General features: G+C 34.6%; 1 protein-coding gene across 1 annotated transcript in view; it reads right to left on the reverse strand.

Moving 5' to 3' along the window:
* The window catches only part of LRRFIP2 (leucine rich repeat (in FLII) interacting protein 2), a gene marked incomplete at its 5' end in the record, with an annotated part of 40,078 nt that overhangs the window by 16,607 nt on the left and 5,827 nt on the right, over positions 1 to 17,644 (reverse strand). The window contains 12 exons of the mRNA XM_010289387.1: positions 2,826 to 2,897; positions 3,356 to 3,469; positions 4,146 to 4,190; positions 7,614 to 7,721; positions 10,510 to 10,563; positions 10,666 to 10,713; positions 12,120 to 12,161; positions 12,247 to 12,294; positions 13,018 to 13,092; positions 14,529 to 14,594; positions 15,561 to 15,602; positions 17,532 to 17,585. Coding sequence (XP_010287689.1) covers positions 2,826 to 2,897; positions 3,356 to 3,469; positions 4,146 to 4,190; positions 7,614 to 7,721; positions 10,510 to 10,563; positions 10,666 to 10,713; positions 12,120 to 12,161; positions 12,247 to 12,294; positions 13,018 to 13,092; positions 14,529 to 14,594; positions 15,561 to 15,602; positions 17,532 to 17,585 — 768 coding nt within the window. The remainder of the gene's footprint in view (positions 1 to 2,825; positions 2,898 to 3,355; positions 3,470 to 4,145; positions 4,191 to 7,613; positions 7,722 to 10,509; positions 10,564 to 10,665; positions 10,714 to 12,119; positions 12,162 to 12,246; positions 12,295 to 13,017; positions 13,093 to 14,528; positions 14,595 to 15,560; positions 15,603 to 17,531; positions 17,586 to 17,644) is intronic.

Here is a 17,644-nt window from a genome sequence, read left to right on the forward strand (position 1 = left end):
TCTAAGTGTGGTGAGTGGTTGAGAGAGATCTCTGGATGCCATCTGGTCCAATCTCCTAAATTAAACAGGGACAACCAAGATCAGGCTACTCACAGCTCATCTCCAGTTCATTTCAAGTATCTCCAGGGATGTAGACTGCAGAACCTGGCTGGATGACCTGTTCAAGTGTTTGACTGCCTTCCTTGTGAAAAGTCTTTTTCTTGAGGTCTAATTGCAATTTCTGCCCTTACAATGCAACTCATCTGCTGCATTTTGCCCTGTCACTGTGTGCCTCTGAAAGGAGTCTGCCCTGTCTTCTCTACAGCCTCCTATTAGGTAGCTGAAAAGAGCAGTGATACTGCTGCCCCCCCTGCCCAAGACTTCTCAAATCCAGTTGTCTCGGCCTCTTATTGTATGCCTTGTGCTCTAGGACTCCAGCCTTAAACCGGAGACCAGGTTGGGGCTTAAAAGATTGGATTAAAATGTCATTAATCAACAAGTTGGGCGGGGGGGCGAGAATGCAGTTATGGAATAGGAATAAATTGATTTTGAGGACAGAAGAGTGAGAATTGCTTCCCAGAAGGAAATCAAGCTATGCCTAAGTGTCTCCAGTTAAAAAAACTGGAAACATTGCTAAGGCTTCTTTGGAACTGTTCCTTCTTTTTGAGTAAAGTGTTATACATATTCAAGAATTCAGTGTAGTTTCAGTAATATTCCAGTTTGGTGAGAAATAATATGGATTTGGAAGGATTTCTGAAACACCTGAATGAGGCAGTGGGATGCCTAAGCATGAAGTGATGGGAACAGGCTGGAATGAAAATGGAGAAGGCGGCTCCACATATAACCTAAAGCTATGAAGAAATACCACCCACAGTTCTATGAGTAAAGCCAAAGAGCTATGCAAATTGGTCTGCTTGGTTAGAACAGGATGATTAAACCAGCAGACATCAAGAAAGTGCTCTGTTAACTACATAAAATGAAAATTTTGAGGAGAGAAAAAGGATTCCTTTCTAGTTGGTGCAAGGGAATATAGAAAGAATCAACAAGACTGAATCAAACTGTGACAGGAAAAGATTTGAAGGCCTAACTAAAACAGTACTATCCACATTAGAGTTTATTCTGCTGACACCCAGCAGACTTGTAGCCAGGTAAAAACCACACTTAGCAGCACGAGAGATTGGCAACCACAGAGGTATGAAGGTAGTGCGATTACAAATCACTGCTACTCAACCACTGAAAAAAACACTTAAAAGAAGTGTAAAAGCAGGTATCCTAGTAACTTTTTTAATGTACACAAGACAAAACTGCTAAAGCAGAAGCTGCAACAAAGGCAATACTTTCCTAATTAGAGACAAGGGTTCCTGAAAGACTCTTTGTGGAAGGCAAATTAACTTAAATTGTTATTCAGTATTAACAATAGCATAAAATGCAGTTCAATTTTGTAAGCCAAGCATAGATCAAGATCTTACTGTCTGTTGCACACCTGTGCTCTTTGCTAACTGCAATGGATTACAATAAATAATAGCGCATTAGTAATGATTCAGAACAGTAATCATGAGATGCTGGCAAACATGCAAAAGTGTGAGAGTTAGATCCATTCAGAAAATATGAAGCAATCTCATCTTTTATTCAAATTTAGTACAATCATAGCTATGTCTAATAATCTTGTAAACTACGGCTCTTTGAAGTCCTTTTAATATTCATATGGCCATATGATTAAAACAAGACGTACTTCATGATAGCATGTAGATATCAGATTCAAAGTTACTTATCCTCTAAAGCAGTAATAATTTTTGCTATGCTGAACAGCTCAAGTTATGTGTTTTCTCTTTACTGTACCATCCAGTATGTTGTTTAATCAAGGACATTCAAGGAAGCTGTTAAATACATCACTGTTACATGCTGTAGTACAAGCAGCATTTATTAAATTCAGTCTTTACATGGATATAAAACAAACATGGAAAGATCTCTCTACTTTTACATGGAACCATTCACAATTAGATAACAGGAAAGAAAACAGAACAAATAATCCTGAAAAAGATTTGTAACCCACATCATTTGCTATATTCAGTTTCACTTCAACACAGGAGAAAATAATCATACTTTAACTGCAAACTGTTACTTGTGTGAAAAATAACAAAAGAAAAGCATACATACTAATTCAAACAAGTCAAAATACATACAAATCTTATTAACCTAATACTGAAAATACCAATCTATAATTTAGACAAAGTTAATGGAAATGTAAACCATAAGCATAGAAAAAAAGCACTTCATAATGGCAAAGGATTAAAACAAATTTAATCTTCTCCTGCAAGCAATATGCCTGCCCAGATTTGTTTCAGCACACCTTTCAAAATTATTACTTTGGTTTTGCTTTATAAAATGTAGTATTGTCTGAAACTTGCAAGACTAATTATTAACTTCTTAAGTTCTTTGTCATAACTATATTCCATTTCTTTCTTCCCCATTCAATACATACTTATTATTTTGAATATCCATATATTTGCTAACAAGACTCTGAAAAATATAAACTGAACCTTCCACTACCTTACCAGAAAACATCTGCTAAAAATATGGAAGTTTAACACTATTTTAATAGTTTGTATAATAATACAAACCAAATAATAAACATATACTATCTCATGTACATTTAAATCATACCTTAATAATTTACTCAGATGACAAATTTAAGATGATGTTCTCTATGCATTAAAAGTTAGACACATGCTTTAGAGAAATATAAAAACTTGTTAGTAAAGACTTATATAGTTAGTAGAACCAGTGGTATGTCCATTACCCAAAAATACCCATACAGAATGCATGCTTGGGAGAAGCCCTGATACCTTTAGTTCTTTAAGTCCCTGCATGTATCTCCCTTCTACATCGTGTATCTGGTCCTTAAGATCATAGATATCCTGCAGGACATAGGAATGAACCGTTGCATAAGAAGTATGGGGAAAAAATTTATAGTTGAAAAAGCATTAAAAGGTTTACATGCATTTCTGTCAAATGCCAAAGCCTGCAATAATTCACAGAAATTATAATTAATTCACAACAACTTGATGGAAATTAAGATTTTGTTTATATCCCTGAATCCAAGCCATCTTCTCAAATACCACAGAATTGTTTCAAATTTGACATAAACAAAGTCTTGTTTTAATATAAGCTGAAGTATTAGCACCATAAGTATTTGTGAACACAAGAAATACAATTACTAAGATAAATACAGAAATACAGAAATCTTTTGTAATTAAAAATTACATCCTAATAACTTTTTCTTACTATTAAGAAACCGGAAGTTCTGCAGCAAAGAAAAATATCTCCTAACCACAAGTCTAATTTTAAACTAGGTCCAAATGAAAATGCCGTTTACCCGTAATTCACTGAGGGATGCATCAGGATCCACCAAACTGCTCGTGTCTCCACTTCCTCTCCTAGATGAGTTGCCACTCAGAGGAGTTGCACTTACGGAATTGCGAGATGATGGCTTAAAAAGGGAAAAACACTCTATCAGGAATCATACTATCATTTCTGGTATACTTGACATTACTCTTTATAAATTGCTTCACAGTCATAGAACATTTTTCTCTTGTTTTTACCATTTCTTAATATTGCCTTATAGACAATATTTTCCTTTGATTATTTTTCAGCACTTATGTTTCTTCTTTGTTTCTCCTTGATGACTTATCAGTTATAACATTACAGTTTGAGTCTTCTGTTCAGAAGATATTCATAAGGAGGCTGTTAGTGATGAAAAACTGTTGAAGCTTAAAATATTTCTAAGACTTATAATTTCTGCAACCCAGGATTCAGAAGAAAGTCTCCAGTGGAATCTAGCATATGAAATTTTATAGCCCTAGCCTCTTAAAATTTGAATTTTCCTGTGAAATATTTCTTACACAGAAAATAAATTCTACAAGAAACTCATACTTGCTGAAAGTAAACTGAAGAATAGAATTCTTTCCTTGGGAAACAGAAGACTCAAAGCATTAATTTTGTAGATTAAAAATATGTCTAAAAGTATATCTTTGAAAGCTCTTAGAAATGACTAAAATACACTCTACTAAAAACACACAGAATTTATACTTTTGGAAATATTTTAATATTTGTAAATTTATGGATGAACACTGACTTCTGATAATTTTAAAATTAAAAACTCTTACCCTTGAAAATATTTCTGAATGTGATTTTTCACTCTTTTCTTCCAACTGAAAGAGAAAGGGGAAAATGATGACAATACACCTTTTGCAATGAGGGACTACTGAATCACTGTCTTCTGTTCAAAGATACTAAGAAATATTTAAGAACAAAAAATGAAACAATGAGGAAAAAAAAAAAAGAAATTCCAGAAGTTAGTATCGATCAAAACAGGGAAAAAAATATTCGGCCTGGAAAAGTGGTTTTTACCTCAATTGCAAAATAAATGAATGCTTGTAAAGAAAAAGCTAGAAACTTTTAAAAAAAGTTTTTAAAAAGTCATTACCAATATTAAAGTACTGAACAACAAAACATGTTTCACTATTTTAAATTTCAACAGGGTAGTGACTACAACACTTGGTGGCATAACAAACATGAAGCTTCATGCAAGTGCACTTCACACAATCAGTGATACCAGTGTGAATGTCCTAGTTATTAGAAAACACATTTGTTCCTTCAAACCCTTTGGTAAAACCTGCAATTACATTAGGACAAAACCAATTCAGGTAAAAGCCCACAACTTAAGTGTACTAATTAATAGCAACCTACAAAATAATTTTGATTCATGTATTGAAGCTTAAGCAAAAGAACTACCATCCCCCCTTCTTATTTAGGAAACTCTGATATTGCAAACTTATATTGTAGATTTCTGTATTTTTTACATTTCTATGAATTAAAATTGGTGGAATTAAATGAAGGTGTTAACATGTTGCCATACTTCCTAAAACAAGTATGATACATTGAGTACGCTGTCTCAAATACTTGGCTTCTCCAAAACCACCTGTTTTTCTCCCAACACAAGGACAAGAGATTTGGAAGTCTGCTACAATCACAGGAGAAACAAATGTTACTTTACGAGATCTTTCTTTTTCCTTCTGTTGTAGTTTCTCAGAAGCAATATTGCTTTTCCATGGCAAATTTATCATCTCCAATGATGTACTGAGATAGTAAATGGCAAATATTTGTCACCACTCTGACAGTAAAATCATGTTAAGAATCCAATTGATTTGAAGCACCCATTTACAATAAGTTAAATAAAAATATAATTCTGGAATCTAACAGTATATAATAATGATGATAATAATAAAAGCAGCTGAGAAAGTAGCATAATTGCCAGTCTCAGCCTCCACATTTTCTTGCAGCAGAGTATTAATTTCAGAAAAGCAGGTTTATTAAAGAGGAAAAAAAAAAAAGCTAAAATTTGAACTGTAAAAACGATTGGTCTATGTCATGCTTTGAGCATGTACAGATAATAAAACCATGGATTATTACAATACAAGTCACATAGTACTATAAAAGTATTAAATCATCTAAATGCAGAATCACAGAAACAGTGGTTCTAGGTGACTGCTAGAGTACCTTCTTTCAGCCTCCCTTCCAAAGCAGAACCGCTGCCAACAGTTCAGGTTAGCTGTGGCTTTATCTAGCTAAGTCTCACCAGCTCCTGAGGATGCAGGCTCTCCAGCCTTGCTGTAACCTGTCAGAGCACAACACTAACCTCCTTCTGGAGCTTCTTGCAGTGACTCATCTGAACCTCCTCAGCTGCAGTGTGAGGCTGCTGCTCCTTACTGCACTGCTTGGCATAGGTATGAAGAGTTTGGCTCTTACCTGATCAAGCAGTTGCAGGCTGCTGATTACCATCCCCTTTGCCCAACTAAATAAGGCCAGTTCTCTTGACCTCTCCTCCTACTGCATGTGCTAACACTGACTTATTTCAAACACATGCCTAAGAACAGAAATTTCCCTATTTTTTCCACTATTAAACACAAAAGTTTTGACTGCAAGTAACAAGAATTTCTAGAACTTATAGCAGCAATAAAGAGAAGGCAGCTAGGATTGGTGTAAACAATGTTTAGACTAGAGAGATGCACAGGAAGAGAGCCATGATAATTTTCCTGTAACATGCTCTATTGACTTGAGATTCAGTACAAGACCATAGCCAACAATGAGTGCTCCAGCAATGGATCCCAACAAAATCTCATCTTGGATGAACTAAGCCCCCCTTTCAAGGGGCCAAAGAGTTGTGGTTAATGGAGTTAAAACCAGCTGGAGGCCAGTCACAAGTGATGTTCCCCAGGGCTCAGTATTGGGACCAGTTCTGTTTACTACCTTTTATCAATAATCTGGACAAGGGGATCGAGTGCAGACAACACCAAGTTGGGTGGGAGTTGGATCTGCTTGTGGGTAGGAAGGCTCTGTAGAGGGATCGGGACAGGCTGGATCGATGGGCTGAGGTCAACTGTATGAGGTTCAACAAGGCCAAGTGCCAGGTCCTGCACTTCGGTCACAACAACCCCATGCAACACTGCAGGCTTGGGGAAGAGTGGCTGGAAAGCTGCCCGGCAGAAAAGGACCTGTGGGTGTTGGTCAACCGTTGGCTGAATATGACGCAGCAGTGTGCCCAGGTGGCTAAGGTGGCCAACAGCATCCTGGCCTGTATCAGAAATAGTGTGGCCTGCAGGAGTAGGGAAGTGATCATCCACCTGTACTCAGCACTGGTGAAGCCACACCTTGAGTGCTGTGTTCAGTTTTGGGCCCTTCACTACAAGGCAGACGTTGAGGTGCTGGAGCATGTCCAAAGAGGAGCAACGAAACTGGTGAAGAATGTAGAGGACAAGTCTTATGAGGAGCGGCTGAGGGAATTGGGGTTGTTTAGCCTGGAGAAAAGGAGCCTCAGGGGAGACCTAGTCTAGGAGTAGTCTACAACTACTAGAAAGGAGGTTGTAGCAAGGCGGGTGTTGATCTCTTCTCCCAAGCAACAGGACAAGAGGAAACAGCCTGAAGTTGCACCAGAGGAGGTTCAGATTGGATATTAGAAAAAATTTCTTTACTGAAAGAGTTGTCAAGAATTGGAAGAGGCTGCCCAAGGAAGCGGTGGAGTCACCATCCCTGGAGGCATTTAGAAGACATGTAGACATGGTGCTTAGGGACACAGTTTAGTGGTGGACTTTGCGGTGCTAGGTTAACAGTTGGACTTGATGATCTCAAAGGTCTTTCCAACTTAAATTACTCTAAAATGCATTAATGAAGGCAGGGTTGTAAGAATTTATTTTTGTCACTAAACCAAGTAGTGTTCCAAAAATACACAAAAAAACTAGACATTGTTAATTCCATAAGAAAAAACACCCACACAATGTTTTACATTTAAGAGATGCTTAAGCTTATCACACACAAAAAATGTGAAGTGTTAACCCCTGTCACATGCTTCTTGCAACAAGCAAAATCCCCTTTAAAATAAAGCTGCATGCCTTTTAAAAGTTTGTACTCCAGACATTCTTATATAAAAAATGGCCCCAACCCCTCAACAAACCTATTTGCCAATAAATAACTCAGAATACTTTTACAGTATTTACTCTTTCAGAGTATGAAAAGAAAATACATGGTTAGTAGGTTTGCTGTATTCACCACAGTATAACAAGAAGCATTACACTCACACTATTCAAACCTTGGACATCATCTGCATCGGAAACAACGCTTCCCCTGCGGTTGGAACGACTAAAATAGTCAGCAGCAGTTTCACTTTGATCAGAAAAATCAGAGGACTTCAAAAGATAAGGAGAAGGGTGAAAGAGAACTGATGATGATACCACAGAATGAACAAAAGTTCATTTAAAAAAAACCAAACAGGAAATCCTTAAATGTCTGTTATTGCAATTTACTCTTGCTTTTCTAACAGTTTAACAGCTGTAAAATCTTAATTACTCCTCTAGATTTTTGCTATTTTAAATATGTCTACATGAATAAAATGTGTGCCACACTGATATGAATACTGTAGTCAGCATATGCATTGTTTTTAAACACTCTCTTCACATGTTTATTATTCTTATAGTTTACAGTACCTAAAACTAAAAGCAATGAACATTTGTTAGTGATTCAACTGTCCTCACTTGGAGTAATATAAAAAAATACAATCAGAGATACAAAACTGATATAGTACCAAACACAAGTGACAAAAAATAAATGCTTTTAAAAAAGGTTTGTAGATCATAAAAAACACATTGCATAATCAGAAGTTGATATATAAAAGTTACTATTATTCTCTACAAATGTTGTCTTTCTTCAAATCAACACAGTCCCAATTCTACTAATTATGATCTGGGCTTCCTCTCATTTACAATTTTAAGAGGCCTTACAATAGAAGACAAGCTTAGTCCCCAAAGCTGTATGTCAGACAGGCACCTAAAAAGGTGAGGAAGAAATGCTAATGGTACACATCACTGGTAAAAAAGGCAAAATATATCCAACCATGTTACAGTAATTACAACTGCCATGGGAATTCAAGTGAAGTATTTAACTGAGAAACCATTATGTATGTTAAACATAGTATTTAATGAGAACAGTAGGTTCATCAAAAGTGTATTGATAACATTCTACTTCAAAAGGCAGAAAGTTACTGTGAACGTTATAGTTTTAGAAGTGATTATGAGAGAAAAAAATTAAATGAACAGTTTGAAAATATTTTGTCCTTATCCAATTTTCACCATTCAAAAAAGAATTCTTAATTTCTTTGTACTTGATGTACATGAATGATGTCGCCTCATCTTATTCTGATTAAAAGATAGTAAGATATCTTTTATGCGAATGTGACCAGTTACATATAAAAGAGTCTGCTGATGAACACCTGTCTCAGATTATGTGTGTTTAGGACTACAGAATTCGTATTTTTATCACAGTTAGATTATATTCTATTTCTCTGACAAAGAATTTTCCAGCTATAGTTATATCTACATTTTAAATAATATCTTTATTTTTTGAAAAACAACAAAGTAAATAAATTTTCAGTCAGAAATTTGGGTAAACTTTTGTATTTCACTTGCATTACACAAAGTATAAAGATGCTGAACAGATTTCTGCTTATATGAATTCTGCTTACAGCAAAAGAACAAACAACTCAAAGGCTACAAACACCATCTGACAACACTGTGCTGTTTTTCATTCAAAACAAACTTATCTTTGCTGTTGATATATACATCTGATAAACCTTACTGTTCCTCTTTTTATACTTTCTGTACTTCTAATATCTTTCTCAATGGGTTTATCAAAACCGATACAGTTTAAGATGGAGATGCACCATACAGTTTTTCACCAGTGTGAAAACATCTACTGTTTCCATCTTAATGGAAACCTCTCTCCTACTTTGTCTTTTGATTTCCAGAGAATACTGAGCTGACTTCCAATGCACTACCCAGAGTGAAACCAAAACATTAACCATAGGAATAGTAGAAAGTGAAAGGTAATCTATGAATAAGATTGGTATCTCATCTGCTTTTCAGAATTATTTTTCATTAAACAAATACTTTGAACTCTATTAAACATCATTAGTGCGAGCGAATTGTACCTTGGCATTATTGGTATCACATATACATACTGAGATCTGAGAGAGAGAGATATATATATTCCTATATACGTATGAAGTATATCCTTTTAAGAACTTAATCTTAATGTTAAGAGAAACTAAGGAAATAAGTAGTACTTTCAAAGTTCAAGAGACTTTGCAGATGGATGTTAATACATCTTAGGTTTTGGAACTTCATAAAGCAATGGCAAAACTCCCATTTTCCTACACCCTCCAAAATTAACTCTGACATCTGCTGTAGCTAAAAACATATTTGTCAGAAACTGGATGTTTTTATTTGTTTAGTCTCTACAAAACTGCTAAGAATACGTGAAAAATGAAAAAAATACCAAACATTTCAATTTAACCCAGAACACTGATCTACTTTTTTGTGTTGCGTGACAAATGAGCAGCTGTACCAATGAAACTAAGACAGTTGTTCTGCAGCAGAAACACAGTAGAGCTATTTAAAAACACTTTCCAGCACGAAAAGCTGTCTTTGGAATGACACTGTTAACATAACAGAGATCCAGGAACAAATTTCTCTCAATTTTGAATACTGGTCACCATAAAAATGACCTAGCTACTTCTTATTGCATAATATAACAAAGTTTGCATTAGTCCTCTTCCCGAAAAGACTTTCGCACATATTGTAGTAACAGTTTCACGTGCCTGCCCCAACTATGACATAAGGTGGTAACCAAAAAAATGTGCTATACTCCAATTACCAACTGTTTCCAATTATACACATTACAAACATTCAAACAATGTTTAGAAAAACAAATTCCTTATTGCTTCTACACTTCAGTGTCTTACTAATAAAGTTTTACATCTTGCTAAAAATCATATCGTTTGACAAATTACATTTTTTTTGATGTGGAATTGAAAAATCCAGTCTGTGAGTTGGTCAGTAAAATGATCCCCAGTGTAAATACTCATAGTTGTTGTGCATTAGTATCAAAGCATTCAGTAAATCATGCAAGAGGAACGCTCACCACAGGACTACTTCGAACTGAGCTTGCTCTTGAAGAATAACTGTATTCAGATGGCTAAAGAAAAGTTATGAAGGAAATTTTCACAATTTTTATAGATTTTTGTCACCAGAAAACAAAGATAATGAAAAAAAAAAACCAAAAGCCTATTACACTTACAGTGCGAGAACTATATGAGCTAGGTAATCCATCACCACACAAAGATGCCTGAGAAAGAGGGAATGAAATACTGTTTATATTCAGTCTTAGAAATAATTATACTACACTTTTATTAACTGTAATTCTTACATGCTGTACTCTATCTTATCCCATCTATGCATTTTCCAGTTGACATTATACTTTTTGAAGGCACAATTTGTAAAGATATCCAGCAGCATTTCCTCCTGCTGTTAGGGATGTCTACTTCTATGAATCTAAGAACTGGCTTGAAAAAAAGCCAAATAGTTTAAAAAAGAAATCTTAACTATTTTCAGAAGAAGATTAAATTAAATATTTAAATTGCAATTTGGTTTTCACTGTTCTGAAGCCTTCAGAAGTTTTAATCCACCCTGGGAACTGAAGCTATATTGTACACTTATCAGTTTTACTTTATGCTCACCCGTGCAGGTTTTTCTGAAGGAGGAGGTTTTCAAGGTGCAAGGCTGAAATCTATTTATGCAGTGGATAATAAAAGCAGCTCTAGGCAACACAATTAAGAAAAAATTACAGTCTCATGCTGCTTTCCCCCTACCCTACCAAAGGGTATTTTTTGGTATTATTTTCCCCCCATTTCTCTACCAAAGAGAAATCTAGTAGAAATTAGAACTACATGTATATTAGAATTATATTTAACAGCAGTCATTGTTCTCTCAATGGATCTTCTAACATTTTCTCAAGAATATACAGAAAACCAAAAAAGTAAATTATCTCTGCAATCCAAGTGCAGAACAAGACCTCACTACATAAAAATATTACATAAGAATACTTGACGATTTTCTACATAGGTTTAGCATGTCTCTAAACTGCAATGGAAGTTGTATTTGAATTGTTGTAGCAGCCAACGGCATAAAGTTTCAGGCATGCATGTCACTTTTTAAAGATGACTTCTTGTAGAGCTATTTTAACCATTTTATGGCATTTCTTGCTACTTTTTATTTTGTGAAGATGCAGATTAAGTTTTCATCCTATTACATTTTTGTATGATTATTAAATTTCAATATGGCATCTTGTTTGAAAGTATTTAAAGTATTGACCACAAATTTCTGTAATCTCCTGACAATGACTTTTCCCATTCAAATGCTTAATTTCTTTAAATACTGTCTTTAGTAATATACATGCAGTTATTATTTAGTATGCTTGGATTAACTTGTTCTAACCCCAGTGTTCTTCAACATCATTGTTATATTCATAAACTTTATGCTTGTCTGTAAAAAGATCAGTAAAACAGCCACTACTAAAATATTTTCAAGAGGCAATTTAACAGTGTTAAAAACATTAAACTGAATGCCTCCACAAAATGACACACACAAGCTGCAGATTAAAAGTACGAAAAAAATGCACATGTAATAATACTGTCGAGCCTCATGGCCATAAAATAAAAATTTAAGGCAACCATGCAAATGGTGCTTACGAACCAAACTGATACTTCTTATCAAACCAGTGTTTACAGGAGACACCTATGAAGAAAAGTGTAATTTTGTATTTCTGAGGGCCATTCAAACATCTAAAGATAAGCAAGATATTATTTTATGTTGCACTAACCCTGTAACTCCTAGCTGTTGCCAGTGGATCACTGTATAGAGAAGATGACTGTAGTGTGAAGAATAGAAAAGTCAGAAACACTTCTTCTGCAATACATTGAATTTTTTAATCTATTGCATTATATTCTCCAAAAGTTTTAAAGATTGAAATAGTAAATTTTAAATCTATTATAGACAGGAATTTTTTAAAAAAACGTGGATAAATACTCTAGGAAAAAGCTATCTTTGAAATCGTAATCTCAAACTAATTAAGGCAATCTAGTATTTTTATCAGAAGATTTGTAGACGAAAATGGTAAGAAATTAAGTAGTTTTCAAAAGACATCAGTTTCTTCTAGCTACTTTCTTAAACCTGATTGTGACAGTAGCTGCAGGTACTGGAAGATGCTACCCATCTCACAACAGGCCATTAAAAGGAGTACATTGGTGCTAAACGTTTAAGACTCTTGCTGGTGACGTTTTTTAAAAATATGACTTGGAAAAAGCAAGTGTGACAGCTGCTAGTTGTTCTCTTTATATCGCACAGCAATCATGAAACAAGTTATTTCAAATTTAAAAGCCCACATATGCAGAACGCAGAGTAACTTGCATGTCACCTGTTCATTTTATGAAAGGCAACCCTTAAAAGCAAGAAATACAATTTTAACTATTATCAGCTGTAATAATTTGCAGTGTTATAGAAAGAGAAGTTTGCTTCATATAGCATAAGTAAGCAAAACCAAACATATGTATTTTATATACATTAAAAATTAATATAGGAAGAACAGACAGACCCGAGTATGATAGGAAGGAACTGGTTTACTATATCTAAGGCTGCTATAATTTCTTTGGTCATAGTAAATTCCACTCTGTGGGGAGGAAAAAGAAAAGAGAAAACAAAGGTCGCATCTGTAGATCTTGTAAATAAAAGTTCTCTCTCAACATTGCCCAAACATTCCCAAGAAACTTGTACAGAATGCTGTAAAAATTTTCCCTATGGTTGATACAAAATTCATATAACTTTCTGAAGCAAGCAGTTTTCGGGTTTTTTTATGCTTTATTTATGTACTCTGTATATCAGCATTATCTGTATTTTTAATGCCATGCCCAAAATAGTAAACAGTTTTGGTTTTTTTCTCCCTAATAAGAAAATCCTGAAAAGTTTATCTAAACTCTGATAAGTGCAGCATGAAATACATGAAAAATATATTTGACAAAACTTGCCAATAATTAGTACAATGATTTACTTTATCTTTTTTTCCATTAGGTACCATCCTGAATCAGAGCATTTGGGGAGAGAGAAGGACAGAAATTCCTAATTAGGAATTTAATAAGGGTTGGATGTTTATGTGATCAGCATTAGTCTGTCCCCTGCCACTGTTCTTTATAACCGAACGGGCATGCTGAAAGCCTAGCTACTGTACTTCGGCTCATTTGTGTTATTTTTTGAGACTTCCGACACAAATTGCATATATATATATATATGCATATGTGAGGAAAAAACTGATATACACATATAAAGAAAGAAAACCAGAGAGATGAAGACATGACAAAAAGCAGTGCTTTCAGAATGTAGCACTTCTTATCTCAATAGGTCACAGGAGGCAGAATATTACTAATTTATTTAAGAACTAAGGGAACAGGAAAATAACACCTCAAAAGTGCACAGAGGGATGCCATAATACAAATAATTATAAGTAAATACAAAAAATCATTTTAGCCTTGCTGTGCTGACTCCCTCAACCCCTGATGCAACTGCTAATTCATCACTGACAAAACCCTCTGAAAAATTACATCAAAATATCTAATTTCTTGCCACTATATTCACCTATGTTACACACTGACCTTCTAAAAACCAACAGTTTTTGGAAGATTGCAATAACCCACATGCTTTTCTCAACAGTTCACTAGGTTAATGTCAAGGTTTATGGTAAATTCAATCTGCTTTAAGTGTACATTTAAAATATTTCTGACAGAGGATTAAGTGTAAATAATAAAACACGTTATCTCCATCCTGACTGAATAAACTTTAATCCAGAGGACTACCACTTCTAAATATTTCCAAGAGCCGCCCCTAGGCTTCCAACAGAACATGATTTCTATTGAGGCGATTCCATTCATGGGATTCCAATGCCACAAGCACAGTTTCAAACACAACTTCAGATCAGAATTTGTTCAATACTAGAGGCTTCTTTTTTCTTGAAACATTTATGCAGACATCACCAAGCTAATAAATCTATCCATAACTGTATCAGTATGTAACTACACATTGTATTTATAATAAATATTATAGTAGAAAACTAACCAATAAATCTTTACGGGAATAAGCAGCTTTCTTCTTTGAACTATGAGATTCACTATAAGCATGACTCTAAGAATAAAATTTAGAAAATTAATACCACTGTATAACAGCGTCTTAAATCTTAAAATATAAGGAAGCTAAATACAAGGATTTAAGATTTTTATCATCTACAATGGAAACACCACAGAAAATTCTAACTACGGAGTTAGAGTAATAGGCCATACTTCTATCACTGTGTAAAAAAGAACTGATAAGTGAAACTATAACCAACCTTATAACCGAATAACACAGGCTTAACTTAAGCCAGCATTTACGTTTCACAAAAAAAAATGTAAAACCAATAAATAAACTAAAAAAGCTTAACATTACAGACTATTTTAAGCACTATAGTGTGTTTGCCTATGTAGTTAATTCAGATAACACTGCTGTTTAACTAAATACAGTTTTTTAACCTGCTTACATATTCCTGTTAGCGGAACTTGATGCTTGTCTGCTTAAGGAGACACATACAAATCTTACTTGGCATAATACCAATGAGGATGTGATGTACTCTACTATCACTTTGTTACTTTAAAAAATTCATTTTTATTGTTAAGGTATACAAACCACCTGTTTTTTCTCAGGACTGAAATAATTTTCCATTAGATTAACTTAAAGTTTCTATATGGAAATGGAGAGTACAAATATATGCATGCACACTTTTTTTCCTTAAAAGTATGTCCTCCAGGTCTAGCCTGTACATGTCACTTCACTACAAATTTTAGAAATAACAGACAAATACTAAAAAGTGTTTACTGTAAGACGGCTGTCTGCAATACATGACCTCATTAGATTTTCTCCCAGAAAAAGTTCATACATGTATTCTATGGAAAGTGTTAGAATCGCACTGCTATTATAAGTCTGAAAGTATGATAGTATAAATTTATATACTTAATATATAGTCAATAATTCAAACTAGCTAGTTAGTGTCATTAAACCTTAAAAACAAAGCACAAAAGCAGACTTCACTCAAAGACATGCAAAGTGTTAACATACAGGGACCGAATATCTTGCAGATCTATCTTTAGCACTGTCACACTGAAGTAAAAAAAAAAAAAGAGAAATTAAAATCATAAAGGTAGGAAAAAAAAGAGATAAAAATTAGCTTTTTTTTTTTTTCCGAAGAATGACTACAAAAAAAGGAAATTACAAGAAAACATATTCTACTAATTATGAAAATTTATACGTGAAGGAATGACATTTATCCAATCTGAACTTCATTCTGAGGCTGGAACGCTTTTTATTAAAAACTTCCCCCCCCAAGAGCATCCCAACTTCTGACAAGTGAGATAATTTTGAACAGCAGTAGATTATGTGAAATATTTCATGTGGGTTTGATAACAGAATTTTAAATAATTAGGCAAAGCCTCATACAGTACATTGTATTAAACTGAGACAGTATTTGTTAGGTTATGTGATAAAAAGCTCATCTCCACACAGGCAAAGGAGTGCAGAGGACCATGAGTCAGCCCTGCTGTGGAGCTGTGAAACTCATCACGATGTGGGGGCTTCTCCAGAGCACCTTAGAGACTGAGGGAGGTTACTGCCTACAGGGCATCCCCAAACGGGATGCAGGGGAATAGCATCTTTGGATCAGGGCAGGAATCAAAGGTGGGGAAAGGGAGGGATAAAGGTGTTTTCAGAAGGAGCAAGTGTGTGAAAAAGAGGGAAGAGTGGGATGAAAGGGGCCACCTGTGTGTAAAGAGATTGCTGGTCCACCAGATTTGGCAACTCAACAGTACTTATGAAAACAGTTTTGTAGTAATAGCTTAGCCAGTGTCCCCATGTTTCTTGTCACTCAACGATGGCAACATTTGGGAGTTTATACCTTTTTTTTTTAAACATACTTTAACATACTTAATCTTAACTTTTCAAATGGAAGCTTGCTGTTTCCAGTTCATTTAAAATTTCACAGGCATAACTTCACTATTCTGACTGCAAGTAACGCACAATCCAAAATGCTACTTAGTATCATCCTAAGCTTTCTCATAAAACAAAAGAAAACATAAATGGAAGGCAGTTTGAGAACATACCATGCTAGAGCATTACCCAGCATAATTTTCAACATGAGAACTACTGAGGGTATTACAAGAAAAAGAACATTTTTGTTGTTTATTGATATGTCTATTGATACGTCTGAAAATTCTTTCTAGAGATAAATTAACACCAAAAATTTGCTGGTGCCAGGTTTAATTCATATTATTTCATATTGTCTGAATAGTTCCACTATATCCAGTATTCATACTATATTAAATAATAATATTATTATTAATGTGATTTACAGACTATGGTACCTTTTTGTTGCAAAAAGTACTACGCATAGGCTTAACCATTCATTTTTTTAAAAAAACAGTTTTTATCTTTAATTATTACCTACCAATAAGCAACCTTGCCATCAGAGAATGGAGACAGATCATTCAATCATTATCATCACAACGCTTAACTTACACCTTTACTTAACTATTAACAGCTTAACAGTCTACTAACAAATATTTAAGTTGCCTAAACTTGGTGTACCACAAAGATGTCAGAAATGGGTATTTCTGCATGAGTAAAACTTCTGGTTTCTACAGCCTTGACTTAGGACTAACATCACAACGTAATTGAGAAAAAAGGTTTCCTGCTGTAACTTTCAGCAACATCTTTGTACCTATCAAGGTTGATGCACAACCTCTTCCACTTTATTTTACTTCTCTTTTGGGGACATTAGAAGAGACAGACTGAAGAGACTAGTTCCCTTCAAACTTGAAGTTATCTTCAAGACAGAACATTTATTACTTAACATTTTTTTTGAGTCTTCAAACTTGCTATCACAAAGTGTTCAACTACATCAATCATTGCAGCAGTCCAATTAATACTGTTTTCTCTAAAGAAGCATGCTTTCACCTAACTACTGCTTTGGTAAGTAGACACAGAATATGTAGTAAAGTGAACACATCAAAGCATGCTCATGCCAAGGCTACACACCACAAGATCTCTTCCTCTGGAGCTCCTGTGAGACCCACTGATATCCAAAGAACTCTTAGGAATGAAATTGTAAAAATATATCAATATATAAAATAATTTCTAAAAGCTGTAAT

The sequence above is a fragment of the Phaethon lepturus genome, unplaced genomic scaffold (assembly GCF_000687285.1).
Source record: "Phaethon lepturus isolate BGI_N335 unplaced genomic scaffold, ASM68728v1 scaffold1616, whole genome shotgun sequence".
NCBI lineage: Eukaryota > Metazoa > Chordata > Aves > Phaethontiformes > Phaethontidae > Phaethon > Phaethon lepturus.